Below are 16,239 nucleotides of genomic sequence, written 5' to 3' on the forward strand. Positions count from 1 at the left end.
GACTCCTTTAAATTACTGCCTGTTTTTTTAGGAAGAAATTGGGGTTTTGACCTTGCTGATAAAGTTTCAGGCTATTCTGATCCTTGTCTTAAAATGCAGTCATGTCATAAAATATTGTATTGACCATCTTGACAACCAAAAAAAACAAAAAAAAAAAAAGCAAAATCAACATGCCAACCACATAAGATTTACAGGAATAATTGAGCCAAAAATGAAAGTTCTGTCATGACTTAATCTCCCTCATATTGTTTCAAAACTGGTTTACAAAACATCACTGTTCTCCATTCATTCGAAACACTTTTCGAAATAATTTTAAAGCTTCTTTTGTTAAATTTGAAAACTAAGACTTTTTTTTTAATATCAAAATTTAAGTAAAAAAAAGTAAGAAAGTAAGTGAAATATTATTGCAAGTTAAAATGTTTTATGAATATAGCTGTTAAATATATTTATTTATTTACCAAGCGATTTATTCCTGTGATGGAAAAGCTGAATTTTCAGCAGTCTTTACTCCTGTGTCACATGATCCTTTAGAAATCATTCTAATATGTTAATTTGGTGCATAATTGCTATCGATTAATATTCGTACTCTATTAATAAATAGCTCTTGTTATCATAAATGTCGAAAACAGTTTTTGCTGCATAATTCTTTAACAATTATTGCAAAATAACATTTACTAAAAATGGAAATCTTTCTAAAATTTAGTTTCTGTATTTTTTTTAGATCAATTTAACTCATCATTTGTAGTGAATGAAAGCATTAATTTACTTATTTAAGTACTGTATCATTTTTCTTTAAAGATATTAAGCAGCACAAGTGTTTTCATCTTTCCTACATAAACGAAATGACCCCCGCGCACTAAATCAGAATGATTTTTGAAGGATTATGTGACAGTTGTTCCAAACTTTTAATTGGCAGCATACTGCCAAAATAACTCTCACATAATATATATCAGCTGATTCTAAATGCATAGCATATAACCATGAAAAGAGATGTTTATTTAAAATAGTGCAATAGTTGTAAAGACAACTCCAGTGGGGACGTCTTCCTTGTCTGTGTGTCTCGATTTGAGACTTCAAAAATTGGTCCCCCTTGTTCTGTACAACTTGTTGCTGAATGGAGGAATAAGAAATGCTTATTAGAAATGATGTCTCTTTTCCTCTGTCAAGTATGTTATTATCCAGCACCTGGCCTGTGCATTAATAGAGGTTAAAGAATCCCCCTCACACACGCATACACACGCACACGCATGCTGGCTGCAGAAGGCAGGCAGTACACTCCCTCTGTGACCAATTTTCAAGCCAGTGTTTGGAAAGAACACAGTGCAAGCACAGGAAAAATAATAAAGAGAGGCATACTGCACAGACAAAGGGCTAATTAAAAGCTGAGCAGCACAACATGGCTGACAAAAGAGAGGCCTGTTTAAGTAGTTTGTGTAAACATGCCACTGAAGACTACCAGTGCAATCACAGAGAGGAGGAGGACGGGGTGTATCAAACAATGACAGGTGGTGAGAGAGAGAGAAGAGCACGGCAACAAAGAAATGAGGAACAGTACATAGAGATAATACACAAGAGAGAAATTAAGGCTAGAAACATATAACGCTATAAACTATTCAGCAAGTCTTACAGCATGTGCCTCTCCATCTCTGCAAGCTACGCTGCATTAAATAGCCATGTTGTGGTGTTAAGGCAAGACACTAGTCAACATCAGGGTTGCTTAAAGGTGCCTTAAAGGCAGAAAATTAAGGATGTCATGATACACTTATTTTTATTTTATATTTGCATAAAATCTATATACACGTGATCCCGGCCTTACCTAAATATTAAGTGATGACACTGTCATTTGCTAACATCAGTTGATGTATTAACTAACACGAATGAACAATGATCAACACATTACAGTATTTGTTAATCTTAATTAATGTTAGTTAGTTAAAAAATACAGTCATTCATTGTTAGTTTATGTTAGTTTTCAATGCATTGATGCAATGCAATGATTATAATAATGCATTAGTAACTGTTGAAATTAGCATTAATTTCAAGATTGCTAAATGCTGTGGAAGTTGTTAACTAATGAACCTTATTGTAAAGTGTTACTTATTACTTACTTGTTGCTTGTATATTTTCAAAATAACTTATTTTCATTTTTGGGAAAAATGTTGCTCAATTTGACAACAGATGATCATTTTGGTATCACTCAGTACTCAAAACTCAATATTACGTAATGCAGTAAATATTGTGACATATTAGTACAATTACAGTTTTACATTTGAGTATATTTTATGCAGTTTATTCTTGTGATGGCAAAGCTGAATTATGTTTGAATATTTAAACAGGAAATTTAAAAGAACTGCATTTATTTAAAATAAAAATCTGTTGTAAGAAATAAGTCTCCACTTTAACTTTTGATGAATTTAATGTTATGAGTGAATAGAAGTATTCATTTATTTACAACAAAAATGAATGGTAGTATACAGTATGCACATTTTTCTTGAACGTTTCATTCAAAATCCAGTCGCCATCATCATTACATTGCCATTTCAGCTGTGTCAATCATGCCATGTTTTTCAATTCTCTGCGCCTGTGAATAAATGCTAAAAACTTTAAAAGGGGTGGCTTTTTTCTAGAGCAAGTTAGCAAAACAACTGAAATGTGTTACATCATCTTTAAGCCTTTATAATTCTGTACTATTCTTTGTAATTCTGTGCTTTATTTGTGCAACTTACAACAGGATTGGGTCTGTTTCCAAGTTCTGCATGCACAGAGTTAGTGATTTCTTTCTAAATTCTCATTTTCTATACACAAATACAAAGGGCACCCACACACACACACACACACACGCATTATGTAGAGAAGCAAGGCTGTGTTAATCAATATTGATTTTATTGCACATGTTTACTACAGAAAAAGCTTTTCAGTAATGAGCATGATGTTTTATTTCGCTTAGAATTCAAATTCAATAAAATGAAGTGAAATGGACACAAAAAAAAAAAAAAAGAGAAAGCTGGAAGTGTGTGTGCTTGTTTGTAGCAGCGTGAGTATATGTGTGTGTGTGTGAGAGTTTGCCCTTGTGTGTGAGAGCCTGGCTTCTGTCCGTCACACTTCACTAGCCATTCAGCAGCGCTCAGAGTGACAGAATACCAATAGGGAACTTAGACAGGAGAAGGACAACCGGGCCACAGCAAAACCGAGCTGGACGCTGACGGAAAAAGAATCAGGCAGGAGAGGCAGGACCCTGATCACATCCTTCAACATATCACTGACACCTGCTTTGTAAATCATGGAATTAACATTAACCTGTCATTCCTATTTATAGCTAATCCATTACAGCCAGGACTCTGGAGTCACTATACGTATAGTGCTGAGCTATGCCAAGTTAGGCTATGCTTTGTTCTGTTCTGCTTGCTTTAACAAAAAACTCACTAAAAACACTTTCAACATTCAGATATTTGCGTTAAGGCCATCCTAAAAGCATGAAAAAAGAGCTATATATTTATACATCCAGTGTTTGAAGCTTAGATGTCAGTGAAATTAACATAATGAGGAAAATTATACAACAGCTTTGCTATCATAATGTCTTTCTAATGATATAAGTGGTGAGTTGTAAGTGTTCCCATATTATACTCGTCTTGATGAATTGATTTTGGCTTGCATGCATACTGTATGTGATGTTCCAATAGCTCAAAAAGTCTGATTGCATAAGAGAGAAATGAAGCTGTTACAAAACAGCTGGTATATAGGGTTACCGTCATTTTGTGCAACCCTACACGGTCTACAGTTATGATAAACTACTTGTCAGAATAATTATTTAATGTGCTGGATCTTAATTTTCTGGAGGGTGATGCCCCTCTTTGAAGCCAGGAAAACTGATTGTCTTATACGACAGAAGAAAGAAATAATAATGAAAAAATAAATACTGTAAATATATTAATTGATATAGTAATCATAATTATATAAAAAGAATATTATATATTATAAATTATATAATATTAAACGTTGGGGAGAATCCAGAGCGAGAGAGAGCTTTTATTTATTTTAAATAAATTGATACTTAAGATAACGTAGGGATACATTAAATGGATCAGAAGTGACAGTAAAGTGATTTATCATAACAAGATTTATTTTTTCTAATAAATGCTGTGATTTGAACCTTTTATTCATCAAATAAGAACGTTAAAAAGCTAATATTAAGCAGAACAAATTATGCCTGATTTCTGAAGAATCCCTTAACATTGAAGGCTGGAGTAACTGATGAAAATTATATTTTGTCCTCACAAAAATTAACTGCATTTTAAAATATATTTAAATTATAAAAAGGTTATTTTGAATTGTAATAATATTCACAATTTTAAAAAAACCTGTATTTTTGATGAAAAAAAAACCCTACTTTTGTAAGTATAAGAGACTTAACAACATAAAGACATATTAATGTTGTCCATCTTGTTAGAAGACAAAAAGGATGAGAAATCCTGATATAAGGTATATATATATTATTTTTTACAATATAACAATATAAGACAATATGAGGTAATATAGTAGTATATATAATTCTACTCAAGACAATCCAAAACTATAGTATACTAGTATTATGCAACCATAACTGAAATACCTCTAGTTGTTCTTGTACTAGTCCTTACCAGTGACTGCACTCTTTCTCTGGTAAAACCTCTAGTTGGCATCCCAACACACTGTTCTGGTCTCAGGTATTGGGCCTTTGGGGAGGGAAACGGTGTGCCAGAACATATGCCAACACATGACCTTGTCCTGACGGACTGGGCTGTACTTGGCATGGGGAGCAGGGCACCAGATGGGCTTGGTAATGTGCTCGGCGTGAGGGAGGAGCGAGACCTACGTGCTCCTCTCAATCAGGTGAGACCTGGAGACCTAGAGACCTGTGGAGGCCTTGGGGGTGGGGGGGCCAAATTCATTAACGACACAGTGTGGGGGGCACAATAGGATAGAGGGGGCATCACCCCCAACCAAAACACATCGTCTTATTTGTCCTCTGATGTGACCTACAAACACTGAATCATGCCATGGAGTCATAAATGGAATAATGCTGTTTTTCTCCATTCCATAAAATGCACCAAACCTGTTCAGCTGGGGAATGCAAAAAAAAAGACATTTTAAGGCAAAAACTATTTCAGACTTTACTGTATAGATAAAAACTAAAACTGTTCCACTTAAAGTCTTCCCAACATCTACTAATACTACTAACTGATGATATTACATATAAAGATATATAAAGTACAACTCAAAATGGCTTCCAAAATAAGTGCAGAATTTTTTTAAGCTTTAAGAATGACTTCCACTCTTCAGAATTAAACCTTTAGGGAGAAACGGTGACAAGCACACTCAAGCTCTCTCTAGGATGCTGTCACTCTCTTCACATGACTTGTTGCTGTTAATTGAACCTCATATCCACCAATTTACTGCTCAATTTGTTGGCCTGGATGCATCTCTTTAAGCTGTAACGGATGCCTGGCAACACATTAACCGTTCAGTGGGAGAAAGACACATTCCTGGGGAATCACACTGGGAGTGAGAAGAAAGACTGATGACAGTGTAGGTCTCAAATGACAGGTATAATTCAATATTAAATCTATAGTAACCATCATCATCATAGCTCTCTCTGTGCTCTCTTGCATGATAGGAAGCATTCTGAATTATGTTGAGCGATATGAGGAAACAGAGATGAAACAGAGTTGGTGCAGAGATCTCAAAAGAGAGAAGGAATACTGTGCCTATAGACAGGCCTGAAATCTCACTTATGCATGTCTGCGAGACATATAGACACTTTTTTTTGTCCTTTTGGAGCTTTTCTACTAGATATGGAAAAGCACATTGTGTTCCACAGACGAAAGAAACATGGGGATGAGCGAATGATTCATCATTTTCATTTTTGGCAAACTAATCCTTTAAATCAAACCAGTGAATCTAGTGTGAATTCATCTGCTGTAAGGTCATGCAGTCGTCCTTTGCTTTATGTGGAATTACACCGGGGCACATAGAAGAGCTTAACTCTCATTTAGTGGGTGATTAATTTACTCTCGATATGATCTTAGATAGTTCACTGGCACGTCGGCCTATTCGCTTTTCTTCTAACAACATTGGCTTGTGCCCCATTTTAGAGTCTTTTTCTCTTCTTTTTTTTCTATCTTGGTTCTTCATTGCCTCTGACCTGGCCTGAACAATTGTTTACAGATTCAGAGTGAGGTCTGGCCTTCCTCGGGCCACGGTAAATAATACACACCTGTCTGCTTCTCAAAACCCAGCTCGGTCCTCTAGTGTCTGTTAGGGAGCTGGTCTCACAAATCAATATTGCAGGTTGTGTTTGGCGCCGGGGGCCGGTGTTTGTTTTTTTCAGGATGTACGTGCCTTTCCTCTGAGGCTGCTCTGGCTCCGTTGCAACAATGTATGCAACCTCTGTGGCAGCCATGATAAGGGCATCAGCATAAGGCTTCTGGGAAATGTAATGAAATGTTGTTGGTGCATGAATTGGGTATTTTACAATGGCTTGTCCTATCATATTTATTACGTCTTGCGGCTTTGTTGACTTAAGTGTTATGTAACTTTTCGGCCTGATAATAAACGTATAAATTTGATATGAATGTTTTAGGTTTGTGACAAAAATGCTGAAATCTAAAATAAAATTTAAAAAGAAATAAGAATAAAATATTTGAAATTAAATGAAATAAAGTAAAAGTAAAAAATGAATTGAAATGAAAAAAAAAATACATTTGAAACAAAATTAAATAAAATAATTGGGGTCTGTAAAATTTTTAAATCAATATAAAATTCAAAAGAACATTTATTTAAAATATTTTGTAACAGTGTACTATTGTTACCTCTGATTAAAATTTGATTCATCCTTGCTGAATAAAAGTATTTTAGGCCAGTCACCACCAAATCATTACTGTTTAAGTCAGTAGTGTTTATCAGCATATCTGCTTTTTCTTTTCTCTTACAGTTTAAGAACGTGACACTAAGCTCTTCTGTAAGGCTATAAAGGCCTTCTCCGTATGGATGGCTCTATCAGCTGATGTTTGCATGAATGGAAAAAAAAATAAAACAAACAAACAAAAAGCATTTTCTTCATAAATGAGAAAAAATGAGAGAAGGGAAAAGTCATTTTGCTTGATGCGGCACGGCCACATCCATCCTTACGGTCCTTTAACTTAAATCGCATTGCCAAGTGTGTGCGTGTTTTGTGTAACAGAGCAAAAACCTCCTCCTAACGGCAAATGTCTGGCTTAGACCACACACGTATGCACCAGAAAAAACTGAGAAAATAGAAAAACAAAAGAGCGTGGGAGAATGTTGCGAGATCATGCCAGACAGGTACTGTGTGTCAGAGCGAAGATGATGCTAAAGAAGGAAAACAAAACAAAACACATTTTTTCCTCTAAGGTATAAATATAGGAACAATTATGATACTTTCCACCTCATTTTTGGTGTATGGAAAAGAGCGGCTCAGACATTCTGCCTAAAAATTTATTACAAAGAAGAGAGAAAATACAGGTTGAATCAACATGGTGGTGAGTAAATGTTTTTTTTTTTTCCTTTGGATTCCTTTAAGCTCCAGTCTATTAATCATTAACTTTGTTCAGGCATCTCTAGGGCTCTCATATTGGCTCTGCATATATCAGTTTATTTCCACCCATAAGCTCTCAAAGCACAGACTTAAAATTAATTAAAACCCTTATGAAACTGTAGCCCTGGTGGGAAACCTCAATAGCAACTGACAAGCGCTAAGTGTCAGTCAGAGATTCGGAAAGCTCTTGTATTTTCCCAGACATTTCTGCTCCAAATGTACATCTGTGCTCCCAGCTGTCTGTCTGTCTGTGTGCGAGCGGCCAGTGAGCAGTCCGTGATACGCTCTGAACGCAGCCACATGGCTAGTCATCCTTTCTGTACACGCTAGAGCATAACAGATGGCTGCCTGTGGTAAATATGGCTAACTTGACCTGATGAAATAGCACAACAATCGATCCAAGTCATTATCGTCTCCAGCTAATTGCAGAGGCCTTGATGAAACGGCATGAGGAAAACCATTTATATTCAGATTCGACGTTTAGATTTGCATTTGCAAATGACTCGCATGTTTATATTGCTCTTTGAGTCTGATAAAAGCAATTATGGGCAATTTTCTCTCCCTGTCACTGCAATACAAATTCAACATCCTGTAGTAGATACTTTGGACAGATGCTCCTCAGAAGATATCCTGAGACATTATACTTGAATTGTTCATTTTGGTGTGATTTTAGTGCATCTTGGAGTTGCATTATCTTCTCAGAAGAATTTTGCATTAATTGTAGCACTGTTTATTCATTTATTTATAATTTTATTATTATTCATTTTCGTTTTGTAGTGTCATTTTTGTATCAAGTTTGTTATAGGTATTTTACACTTTTTTTCATGTATATTCAAATTACTAAAATATTTTAACATCTTAAATTTGGACAAAACCCAGCAATTGGTTTGTTTTCAACCAACAGTTGGCCTAAATGTTTAACAAAACCTTCTGGGAAGCAACCCAACTGCCGGGTCAAAAAAACAAACCGAGTTTGTCCATATTTTACCCATTTTTCAGAGTGTACAATGTAGTTTTTATTTCTTTCCAGTTAGTACAATCAGTACTTTAAACTTTGTTTCAATTGCTAAGCAGCATTTATAATTTTCATTTATTTTAAGATTTTCTTCTATTATTCATGCCTCGTTCTATTTCAGCTCAAAAATGTTTTTAAACTACCTTAGACTGCAAAAGTCTCATGCAAGGCAAGACAATAATGACACATTGAGGAGTGTGCCTATTATCCCTTAAAATGCTGTCTGTGTAGGCAGCTCTCTAGGGTTTAGAACACAACAAAAACAAGACACAAATATCCTTCCTTTCATAGCTGATCATTCAACTCAACAAATGTTCAACTCTTTAAAAAGTTGCAGCTGTTTTCTGATTGCACGTCTCATTCTCACAGAAATTACGGGACAAACGACAGCTCCCTGCGCCTTCTCTTTCCCGCCACAAACAACCGAGAGATCCACCAAGGTCACAGCAATTAAAGCTGCTCTGTTAGACAGGCAGTTTTTGTATCCAGATAATTGAAAGTGAGGCCCCTACTAAACTGCTGGTGTCCCTTTAACTTCATCTCTAACACTGGCGAGTCACTCAAGTGTCTGCAGGTCTACTGAGCTGAAAAATCCACCGTGTTTCCCGAGACCTGTGCTGTCTACCTCTCTCTTACCTGTTTAAAATTTCAGCAACCCCACACAGAAAAAGAGCGGCTCTGAGAAAGAGTGAGGAGAGGAAGAGGAAGGAGATGTGAAATGAATGACTGTGTGTGGGAGAATGACAAAATATATTTCATATGAATATTGGAAAAGATCTGTACGGGTGGCCTTTAAAGTAAATTGCTTTGCATGCGGTTTGTTTGTCTTGAGCTGGCAGCACCCAGAGGATGCTTTAAAGGTTCGATTCAAACAGCAGAGGTCTAGGTGGTATATGAGCCAACCAGGCTGACATATCCACAATGTTAAATCAGGGTTTAATTTAGCTAATTAGGTTACATTATTCAGGGAAGGTGTAATTTCAAGACATCTTTAGACGTCTTACTCTACGGTCAATCGGTAGCTTATAATTAGCACGTTAGAAGCCAGACGATTGTCATCTCAGCTTAAAACCATTGAATATCAAGCCTCTATTTAATTTCATCTATTGAAAATGCAAGTGGCTTAGCTTCAGACATGACGAATGGGATGATTCCAAGATTTCCTTGGATGAAATGAACCGTGAAAGTATAAAAGGCATAATTGTTGCTTCTGATGGTAGAATAAGAGCCCTGTAACCTGGAAAGAAACGTAACCGCAAACCACCCAGAGTGAATATATGTACACTTTCCAGTATATAAAGTTCTGTTCCTGCTGGTAGAACTATGTCAAGAATTAAATATACTGTATGTATTTTAGATTTATTTAACAAACTTTTTTTATATATTGTTTAATGCATGTGGCAGCTGCCGAAGTGTGTGTGTGTATGTGTGTGTGTGTGTATCAGCCAGAGTGGGTCAAACTCGTAGAAATAGAAAGACTAATTAAAAAGTAAACAAATCAGACATCAATTTCAGATACCAAATTTTTAACTTCTAATTACTTGAAACTACCGTGATGTGTTTGTCCCTTCGGGATTTGCCGTAGGAAGTATACTTTGCAGGATACTGACGGACAGTCGGCAGGGCCATTAACTCAGACGCAGATACACACACAACGACTCTCTCTGAATCTTGAATGTCTATGTAAATGAAGCTTTACATCTGAAAAATCAGTTCATGGGACGCAGCCTTAATGAGTGTGCAGGCATGTGTGAACATTTTGCTGTTTCATGCTGTGTGTCTGTTGTTTGCTTGTGCTGTCAGTTTTTGTGTGTCACAGTCTGTTTCCTTAACAATTACACCTCTAAGCTGCTTTCCTAAACGCCACTCGGAAAATACAGACTCTAGTGGTAAACATTCAAAACGCAACGGCCAAATGTGTAATTACTGCATGAATGTTATGGTACAGTGCCTCACAATTAGTATTTGAGGGAAACTTCAGTCTTGCATGGCTGCAGATGGTTGTCATCTCCACAATGTTAATTTGAGAGATGATGCTGCTTTGTACAGAAAGGCTGCCAACAGGAGGCGCAATAAATAATTATTTAAAAATTATTTATATGTGTGTTGTATTACATGCCATTGTTTTCTAGACAGAGTTACATTGTTGTATTACAGCTGCGTAATTTCAAGCTTAAAAGAAAACGTAAGTAAAAATTACGCAATTTTACTTTCTTTTTATTTATTTATATTTAATGGCTTTAACTGGCATGCAAATTCACTCAAAAATAGATTGTAGTACTCTTCTCTCTTGTAGTACTCTCTTTTTAATTAAGCGCCGATAGGAGCATTGTATCATTTGGCTGGTCAGCTAAACTTTTCTCCAATAATAAAAATAGTATTGGTGGTCTCATAGGGCATCAGAATGTAACCTTCACATGTCTGGCATGTGTTGACACCCTAGGCAATAGTTTTAGATCTCTATACTTGATTACACTGATTCTGTTCCACACGCCAGTGTGCAATTCATTAACAGAGCACGTGTTGAAATGTCAAGGAAATAAAGAAGTGCAAATGCTGGTTTAGTGCACCTCTGGCCAATCTCATCTCATTGCATTATTCATTTATTAATCTACTAAAGGAAAATTACACCCATGCTTGAATTTTTCATTAATAATCTATTGCATAAAGTGTGTTTTCTTTAACATAACTGCCACTGACCTTCTGGCTGCCATTAACCTGTTGGGCATGGTAACACAACCCATGGAAAATAGGCTTGTAGTCTTCCAGTGCACTTTGAATTTCTCTCTCTCTGAATGGTTCAGATTTATTTTTATTTTTTTTTACATTTTTGTCTCTTTCCCTCTTCTGTCTTTCTCTGTGCTATATTATAGTAACCTTTTTTAGAAGAACAGTAGCTGTGTCAGGTTCCAGTAGTCATTACTCTGCAGGGCTCAATAATAAGGATGGCCTGTTGACCCAGGGTCAGTGTGAGAGAGTTCCAGGCCAGAGTGAGAGCCAGTGCTGTGTTTTCACTGAACAATTTTACATTCATCTGTCTTGTACCTCCATTTTTATAACTTATAAACTTTAATGTTTCATTCTCTGTGAATGTGCTTTTAAATGTTTGTAGCAAATGTGTTTGATAATTTTGCTGAGGTTTTGTCAAATGTGCAAAAAAAGTCTTAAAAGTATTAATAATACGGTGAAAAAGTACAAATCACTGATAATTTGCATCATATGCCATCTTGTTTCTTTTTTTTTTCCTCAATAATAGGGTGTAATTTTAGCTTTATTACAGATGACATTATAGCTTAGAAAAACTGTGTATATCTTTGCCAATAATATATATTTTTTCTATAACAATAATAAAAATAATTAAAGTAACAGCATAATCATCAATAACAACAACAACAACAACAACAATAATTATAATAATAATAATAATAAAGTTTAACATTTAAGGAAAATATACAAAACTATGATCTATTATTCGGTGGGGCCACACTGGACAGCATTCTTATGGTTGAGCCCAAATGCTTGTAAGCACTTTGCATTTTTCAGTGGCTTGCATTGTAAGTATAAAGAAGACATACTACTGTACTTAGAAAGAGGACAATGGACAATCCGCCATTGTCTCCGTCAAATGTTTACATTCCTGTTACCAGACACAGAACTCCACAATCACAAGTAGCTCTTAAGTCCTATGCTCAAACCCTGATTGCGAAAGCAGTTTCCTTTCACTGTTTATTTGACATTTTTTCTTTTCCTCTGGCCTCATTAGAAGAAGCCCTTCATAGGTGGCCTAAGACACACACACACACACACACACACACACACACACACACACACACACTCACAAACACTGTGCCTGAGTATGGGTTTATATGTCAGAGGAGCTGCATGAAGATGGCAGTAGAAAAACAACATGTTCTATGTCTGTAATAAGGTACTTGTAAATAATGTATATTCCACAGTTTTGCTTCATCAATAATGTACAGACCACAACAAAACATAAGTAAAAATGCATTTTTCTTTTCAAAATGAGTTGTGTATACTGTGTATAGTAACTGGCCAACTTTGTGCAACGGTTTAAAATAAATAGTATGCAGAACAAATAGTTTTAGAGACACTAAAGTCCTGTTTCACTGATAGAGATTAACTGCATCAACAATCACAGCAGCTGTTTATAACAAGGCCGATATTTCTGTATATGTCCGAGAAATTGGCTTACTAAAATATCCCTCCATATCTTTGTATAATGCAGCAGTGAAAGGTCGGTTTAAGGTATTATTTCGAAGCCAGTAATTTAACACTTTGAGTATATGAGGTGACATTTCTAAAGCCTTGGCTCGTTTTACCCATTATCTTGAAAAGAACAGGGCAGACGATGTCTGATTTTACTCCCACATTGCCGACCGCTCTTTGAAAAGTCTCTTATGAGGTGAGACTAATACATAAATAATAACTGCCGATTGTATCACTTTAGGTTAACATTTCTCAAACGTATTATGCCTAAAATCTTTATTCCGCAAGGCTGATTTAGAAAGCCCGTGGAGTGGTCATGTGAGTACAGCAACAAAATGTCTGAATACCAACTAGCCTTCTAAAACTATGATTTAAATGCATGAGATTCATCTAAACAGCTGAATCCAACATTTAAATGTATGCAGCACTGGCTTTAGTCTATTCATCTGTACAATACGAAGCTAAACTCCAGTAGTGGTTGACATGAACGTCTTGTAGATCAAATATTTATATGTATTTTATAAGGGAAAGTATTAAAGCACGCTTTCTGCATGTTACATCACTACACTAGTAGGTGGCTTTGAGTAAGCAAATCTTTTACAGATGATTTGATCAAAAACACAGATTCATATAGAAATCACAAAACATGTGTGAGTCACTGAAGCATTTATAAACCGATCTGTTCAAAAAAAACACTGATTCGTTCAGAAAGACCATTAGATGGGCGGTGATTATCCAGAAATAAGCCACAAGAAGGCAAGGTTTGTTCGTGCCTTGGCTGTTTGGAAATATTTCTGTTGGTGGAGAAAAAGTTGACTGGTAATACTAACGTCAACAAAATGAAACAAAAAAGTCCCAAGTATAAAAGTATCAAATACAAAACCTACACTACCAATCAAAATTCTGGGGTCAATTTATTTATTTATGTTTAAGATCTTAATACTTTTACTGAACAAGGACACATTAAATTGAAATACTGTAAGTACTGTCTTCTATTTATTTCATCTATTCACTTTTTATTCATCAAAGAATCATTGGGAAAAAAAGGATCACAGTGTCAGCAAAAAACAGCATTGAAAAATTTGTTGAGCACCAAATCAGCATCTTGAAATGATTTCTGAAGGACCACGTGACACTGAGACTGAAGTAAAGGCTGCTAAAAATTCAGCTTTGTCAACACCGATATAGATTACATTTTAAAACATACAGTATTAGGTTAATAATATTGTAAATAGTAAATTGTTACAATATTTCAAAATATTACAGTTTTACTGTATTTTTATTTAATAGATGACACTAAATATTAAGAGAGTTCTTTCAAAAATATATATAAAAAACAATAACAACAACAAAAAAAAAACTTAGCGAGCCCAAACTTTAAAAAGGTAGAGTATGCACTCTTTTCATCTCTGTCTTTGTAAAATCATCAAACGCCATTCAGGCTGTGAATGCTTTATAAGTTTTAGTTGAAGTACATAGCAGTCACTGCTTTAACTGTCATGTCAACTACCACCTGCTGTGATGCAACTCCTGTATAACCTGATGCATTCGCATTCAAAATCCCTTTTTTCTTTGCTTTTAAGAATGTTTTGTAAACAATAACTCCTGAAATAGCCGCTTTGTTACCGTTGCGTTATATCATTGTTTTTCAAACCCCCCACACGGAGTTGATATACTGTACAGTTCTGAATCTCAGAGGTGTCAGAAGTTTACCTCTCGAGTGACACAAAGCAAAGCTCCCAGTTACAACATGGAGCTCAGATCAGACAGAGCGTGAGTGCGCGCCGCTTATCTATCCCAGCAGCCTTTGAGGTGCTGCCGCTCTGAGATCATTCACATGCACTCTTAGTCTGGGAGAAACAGAGACGAGGAAATATGACCACCATTGGTGTGGGAGGAAGATAAACAGAGTGGTACAGACAGCAGACGGGGTGGGTGGTCCAAAATCAAAGAAACGCGGCAAAATGAAGCTCGCTGCATGATTGGGAGGACAAGAGGTTGAGCAAACATCTGAACAGTGTTTTAATGCAAGTTCAAACTGCAGACAAAAAACATGCAGTAGCTCATTTCTTTATACTTTAAGTCTCCCATGTAAAAAAAATTGACAGCACTTTTGATAAAAATTTTTTTGCCGTATCCACAAAAAAGAATGGGGAGTTCAATAGTGAAGTCTTACCTTGGCGATCTGAACACACCAGTTGAGCAGTAATTGGGAGCCGATGTTGTCTTTGTGCTCGTGGACGTAGTCCAGCAGACAGCCATGGGGCATGAGCTGAGTGACCAGCTGAATGGTGGGGCTTAGACAAACGCCCAACAGCCGCACCAGGTGAGGATGCTCCATGCTGGCCATGATCAGAGCCTCCTGGAGGGAATAAAAACAGGAACTAAGAGCACAAGAAACAGCTGATTTCACAGGATGTAAATAAAATACTTTAAACGGTTTTCTTTCAAGTAAACAAACTTTTAAATGATAAGTTTACAGCTAGGCCCAACAACTTAATCCAACTTAAAATGAATTACTATTTATTTTAAATAGATGATCAACACTCAACTTAAAAACACTGATTGAGCAATTACATGAGATGTTAAGTCATGTTAACTGGTACAGATAAAGGAGTGATGGATTTTCACTTCGCTTCCGAACCGTTCCAGAAGCGGCTCTTCAAGGTGTTTATACAGAAATCTGTAATGCCACATCAAAGACTGACAAAATGGCATTTATTATTTAAATTCCTGGGTAACAAAATTACACACACACACACACACACACACACACACACACACACACACACACACACACCTAACCAAAAGACCCATACTGAAATGTTTGGTATATATATACGTTTACTATTACACCCCTAAAATATACGTACACATGCATATACATGAGCAGCTGATGTATCAATGTGTCCTGTGGTGTGAGAGCAAAAAATGTAAAAATAAAATAAAATAAAATCCTCTAACGCTGAAGATGCTATTTGTAACTCTAGGAATGTTGAATTTTTCATGTCATTTCTATATTTGGATTGCATATATTGCATTTCTTCTATGTCACACCCTAGAACACAGTCTAATTTTTATTTGTCAACTGGCTATACAAACACACACACAACACACACACAGACACACACACACACACACACGCGCACACACACACGTGCATGTGTAACATTATGTACATTTTCAGTTTTAATATTTTAATTAAATAATTAGATTTTTCAGCTTTATATATATATTTACAGAATTTATTCCTCTGATGAAATTGCAGCAGAAGTTACTTTATTCATTAGAGTCACACGATCCTTCAGAAATGCTCGTGAATAATGGAGGGACTAATGCAGAAGAGAAGAACTGTTGAAAAACTGTATTCTTGCAGCTCTGTAAAATGAAGGTTACATGGGCT

At 35.9% G+C, this 16,239-nt stretch overlaps 1 protein-coding gene across 2 annotated transcripts in view; it reads right to left on the reverse strand.

Annotated features, from left to right (window-relative positions):
- LOC122351886 (receptor tyrosine-protein kinase erbB-4-like) overlaps positions 1–16,239 on the reverse strand; it is a 268,898-nt gene that overhangs the window by 21,184 nt on the left and 231,475 nt on the right. For both annotated transcript variants that reach the window (XM_043249273.1, XM_043249274.1), the window contains one exon: positions 15,013–15,198. In XM_043249273.1, coding sequence (XP_043105208.1) covers positions 15,013–15,198 — 186 coding nt within the window. The remainder of the gene's footprint in view (positions 1–15,012; positions 15,199–16,239) is intronic.

The sequence above is a fragment of the Puntigrus tetrazona genome, chromosome 9 (assembly GCF_018831695.1).
Source record: "Puntigrus tetrazona isolate hp1 chromosome 9, ASM1883169v1, whole genome shotgun sequence".
NCBI classification, from domain to species: domain Eukaryota; kingdom Metazoa; phylum Chordata; class Actinopteri; order Cypriniformes; family Cyprinidae; genus Puntigrus; species Puntigrus tetrazona.